The 5483-nt window shown below is 42.7% G+C and overlaps 1 protein-coding gene across 1 annotated transcript; it reads left to right on the top strand.

Annotated features, from left to right (window-relative positions):
* Window positions 1–1221: 1221 nt before the first annotated feature.
* Window positions 1222–4860, top strand: AK88_02540 (uncharacterized protein; the record flags this gene model as incomplete). The annotated part of the gene is made up of 1 exon (XM_012480165.1): window positions 1222–4860. The coding sequence occupies one exon, from the start codon at window positions 1222–1224 to the stop codon at window positions 4858–4860; it is 3639 nt and encodes a 1212-aa protein (XP_012335588.1).
* Between the last annotated feature and the right edge of the window lie 623 nt (window positions 4861–5483).

Genomic DNA, 5483 nt, shown 5'->3' with positions numbered 1-5483 from the left:
TTTTTTTTTTTTTTTTTTTTTTTTCTTTTTTGGATGGTCACGTTTGTGTTGACTTTTTGCAGAAGTATGCCATGGCAAGAAAAAAAGAGTTTGTGTAAAAAAGTGCCAAGTGTATTGCTCACCACAGTGGCTGTGTCATGTTGCGCTCCCTATATATCCCTGTGTGTTTTAGCAGTTTTGGTACTTTGACCGTGTCGCCGCTTTTTTCCTCCACGTCGCCGGACGGAATGCAGTATGTGCTTCTCACCGTGGACTGCCAATTAAATTTACAAATGAGGAGATGCCCCCCTGGGTGAAGCAAAAAAAGGGCCTGGCATAAGTTGACGTACGTGACGTACGTTACATAACTGTAGTGCTAATCTATACTGTTATATTTTTTTTTATTCTTTTTTCGAACATATGTAACCCTGTGTGTTCGTTAAGGGGTTAAAGCTTAATGCGAACAAACGTGGGACACAAACAAAGTGCTACATTAGGGAAAAATAAAATAAAATAAACGAATGCATATATATGTGTACCTTCCCATGGTGTTTTTTATGTAATGAGAAGGCATGCCTTTTGTACATGTGTACGCTTGTAGTGTAGAGAAGTGCGCATGCATTCTACCATTGAGTGAGAGACTGGGGTGACCGACCGCGTGCGAGATATAGAGCTGGGGAAACCGCGCCACATGTGAGAAAAGCTACCCTCCTCCTGTTAACTTCCACGTGGGCAAACTTTTGCTCCTCCTCATTTGCTCATTCACGTTTGTGTATTTAACACGTACGTTGTAGAACGCCCTTTTGCGGCATGCACGCTGCATACGCGCAGGGCACATTTGTGGCACTTTTTTTTGGAGTGAGACGTTTTATGGTACTTTGCTGGTGCGTTTTTGCTAAATATTTCCCACTTTTTTTGGAACGTTTTTTTTTTTTATTTTTAATGTAACACGTCAGTTGGAGGGTCAGCTGTTTTTAGAGAATCTGAACCTGCACATGGTAATAGTTTACGAGGAAGGGCAGAGGCGGTTCATTCTTACTTACTAGCGGTGTGCTTGTCTGGCGGAGCGGCAAATTGGTGGAAGAGCGCCTAGTTGCTTATATAACTGCGTACGCATGTAAATACACACATATACATAGGCGTATATATACTTGTGTGTATACCACACCCCTGCGGGCGCTAATATATAGAAGCCGTTTACCCTACACCAGCTTAGTAGCAACACCCGAGAGAGAGATCAAAATGAGGGTCAGACGCCTGCAGAGCTACCTAACAGAGCGCAACCTACTGAAAAAGAGTTCACTGGATGACATAAAGAATTTAACATTAGGGGTAGATGCCCTGTACTTTTTACGAACATGCAGTGATTTAAAAGATGTTCTAAGTGACGTATCGGGATGTATTTCCCCATGTATATTTCATCTGATGGATAAACAATGTGAGCATTTCAAGAGGTTAAATATGGATGTGATATTTGTGTTTGATGGGATTACGCCCAGGGCCCACAAACTTTTTTCAGCACCAGTGCACCAGAACATAGAACAAGGATGGCTGTACTATGTGAACAGGGAGAAGAAGCTAGCCAAAACGAATTTCGAAAAAGTATCCAACATGTGTAGTTCAGATATTGCTTTTATATTATTTCATTATTTAAAAAGTAAAGGATTCAAATGTATGTATGCTCCTTATCTAGCTATTTCACAGCTGTCCTATTTTTTACATGTGCATATGATAGATGTAGTTTTTGGTCCTCCAACAATTATCCTGCAGAATGTATCCAAGGTTATTATAAATTTTGAATGGAAGGAGAATTATTTTGAATGGGTGGACGTATTATTTTTACTCCATGTCTGGAACGTAACGAATGAGCAACTACTTGATGCATGTTTATTAGCAGGTACGGAATATTGTTTAACTTTCCCTTATTTAAATTTACCTTACTTTAACCATGGGAGGAATGAGTTCAGCTTTGAGACAGCCATCGAATTCATTCAACAGGCGTCACTTGTAAACTACCTAGAACAACTTCCGAATGATAAAATGGGGGCAAACCATATTCAAGGGTATTGTGTTTGTAAAGCGCTTTTGAAATTCCCCATCGTTTTGCTTTGCACTGGGGAGGTGGATTTTTTCTCCAACAGTGTTGATGTGAAAGGGGATGACTTGGAGGCAAATGGGACAGAGGGAAAAGACATGGTGGATGGGGGAGGTGAAGACCGCTCAACGGTGCGCGCGGTGGAAAATGCATGCAACGGGGACGTGCACAATGTCCACAATTCGCTTCGTGATGGTGGTGCCCCGTTGGAAGTGACGCGAAAAGTGGGGAAGGAACATAGCGGCTTATCTCCAACGCGCGGTGACCCAAGTGCATTAGGCGGAGCGGGCGACGCAAGCGAAAATGTGAGCATCGAGTATAAAGAGGGATGTACTGTGCGAAGTGGAGAAGAAAACAGTGCGCCGTTTAGTAAATCCTATAAGAATGGCGAAGCGGATAAGAAAAACATCGGATGTTTGGTTTATGGTAATGATCAAGTTCAGAGCAATGAATGTACTAACCCGAGCGATGGAGCGAATTGCCTTAATGAGGAAGACATGGCGGGGGAAGGCAATTTCAAGGGAAAAGAGAAAACAGAAAAAAAAATAAAAAGCTTCAATGCTGAAGGTGTAATACCGGAAAATTATTTAAAAGTGGTTGGAGCGAAGTTTCCGACGACCGTTTATTACTTAATGTCCATTGGACTTTTGAGTAAAAAGATTTTATGTGTCTTGGCTTTAGGAGAATGGATAGACTACACACACCCTATAATCGATTCGTATGAGTATAGGGATTCTCTGATAGACTTAAGAGAGTACCGGTGCCGGATGTTAGGACTCATTTCTGTGAAATTGAACCCTTTTTTTTACAAAAGGAAAATAAAATTTTTTGATTATGGGTACTATGTGAATAACATTTTGGACGGCAAGGACAACTTCACGTACCTGAATGTACACCTGGTGGATGGTTTTTTGTGGGACATCAATAAGGACAACGTGAGGGAAGAGTTAAAGAGACAGAACGTCAGGAAGGTTGACTTGCAGTTCATTTTGCGGTGGCACTTGTACGCGGAGAGTAGGAGCATATCGCTTGTGTGTGGCAGGGCTGAGCCGGACGGGGGGAGTATGCGCGATAGGAGTGTGGACAGCTCCAGGAGTGGAAGCAGCGATATTAATAGAAGCGGAGCGAATGGCTTCGTTACGGGAAGGGATTCTGAGCAGTTAGGGAGACCGACGGAAGAAGCGCCGCAGAGGTTAGGAGGGTACACAGGCGAGGAGAAGGATGAGGAAAATGCATCAAAACAGGGTGATGCGTCGGACGTGGAAAGTGCACCCGAGGGAGAGCCCCGCGCAGATAAAGTGACAGAGCATTACAACGACTACTACACAAAACTGCTCAAGGTGAGCAACCAGAACTTTGAAAGTATGCTCTCTCTGGTGTACTACATGTTTTTGGAAAATCTGGGCTTCTTCACAAAAAATTGTGGCGTCACTGTTTTTGGACTTCTACTTTCAAAAGTCAGAAATAAAGACATGGACAGCAACCTTTTTATTATATTTGAATTGTTGAAGTTTGGTTTTTTAACGACTGAGCCATTGGTACCTCCAAATGGAGAGTCCTACCCAGAGAATGCTTACGCGTCTGTCTTGAACTGTAATAATTTGAGTGAACAAGATAAAAAAAGTGTTACACTTTTGTCTCGCATATATTCATTATATAATGTGGACATCGATAAATGTAGAACGTATGATGGGTTGATTGACTTTGATCTGTGTGCCTTTTTTGCTGTTGTGAAAATAATTAAAAAAACTTTGAGACAGGTGCTTCAGGCTTGTGTGGCCAATGTACTTATAAGTAATATGGATTTAATTCACCTTTTGCCGGAGAATTTATTCAACCCTAATGAGAGCCATATTTCTGGTTTTTTCGTAACACACCACCTTATGGGTGTTTTAACGAAATATTTTTTGCTATTCAATTTTGACGACATAAGAAGGGGGGAAACGGGTTTCCCCGACGGTTCAGGGGCATCCACCAGTGAAGGAGAAACGACTACCTCTGATCGAGCACATGGGGCAGGTATCAAATGTGCAGGGGGAGTAGATGGAAAGATTAATGGTGAAATGAACGTGGGAGGTGTGGAACACAATAACTCGAAGAGTAACCACGTAAATCAAAACGAAAAGGTTAGCAAAACGGAGCACGCTGAACAAGGAAGCCTTCAAGCGTTGAAAAGTAATTGTTCGAGCACCGATGCGAATATGCCTAATGGGGGGGAAAAAACAAACGGTCCTATCAGTGTTAAGGATTGCATTGCACATAATAATAGTAATAACAAACCGAGTGAGGACCATATCTATGAGGCAGACAGCACTGTGGAAGATTTGTGCACTGATGAGGGGAAAGGGCTCATCGGTGGAGAGATTGAAGGAGAGAGAAGTGGACCAAATAATCACGACATAATAGAGGGGAAGGACGCACGCAGGAGCAGCAGGCAGGGAGATGGTAGCGACAGCTATGAATGTGAAGAGACGGAGAACGGAGAAAGGCGAAATGGCCATTACCCCAAGGGCCAAGATAATTCACAAAACAACTTTAACGAATTTGAAAAGGCGGTGAGGAAAAACTTCCCGAGCTTCTTAAACCCAATCATTGATTTATGTAATGCCATAAACACATGGAGGGATCACCTAAGTTTGATCACGCAGCTGGAGAAGCATACCAATGTGTACGACTTGGTTTCAGACCTGAAGGCGGCAGATCAGTTTTTGCAGAAAAAAATTCACTACATAGGATTGGACAGGACGACGGCGTACAGGAACATTTGCACTTCGAACAACGCGTAGTGGGGAGGCGGTGTTCTTTTTGCCCATGCGTATGATTCGTCTCTCTGTCGACATGTCCTTTTTTTTTTTTTTTTTTTTTTTTTCTATGTTATCCTGTGAACGCCCAGTGTGTGATGCCACATGTGTGCACCTCATTATGACTGACCCACACACACACATGAACACGTGCGGTGTAGCGTTAGAGGACCAATTTAAACGTAATTTAAGGGTGCATGGGTCAGCAGAAAGGTGAGATGATTGCGGGAGGGCGCGCCTGCCTGCATAAGTTCGACTTGGTTAAATGGGGCAACACCGAATGGGGAGTAGTAAGCGCCCGTTCAACCATGCCCTACTGAGCTGAACGGAGATCAGCCGCGCTAGGTCAGTTTTGCCCCTTCTCATCACGACCGTGTTAAACTTGCGTTGTGCGTCCCGAGGTCAGTTCCCAAATGAACTCCCCGAGTAAACACAAATCAAACTGCTCCCAAGTTGGACGGACATAATTAAACGAGCCATTTGTTTAAATTTTTTTTCGTCTCAAGCCAAATGCACGACAACGCGTAATGGCACTATTTAATTTAATTTTTTTTTTTATTTAACATTAATTAGACCTATTTTGGGAAAAAAAAAAAAAAAAAAAAAAA

The sequence above is a fragment of the Plasmodium fragile genome, assembly GCF_000956335.1.
Source record: "Plasmodium fragile strain nilgiri unplaced genomic scaffold supercont1.25, whole genome shotgun sequence".
In the NCBI taxonomy this organism is placed as follows: domain Eukaryota; phylum Apicomplexa; class Aconoidasida; order Haemosporida; family Plasmodiidae; genus Plasmodium; species Plasmodium fragile.
Note: the sequence above shows the minus strand (reverse complement) of the source record. Positions and strands in the feature narration are given on the sequence as shown.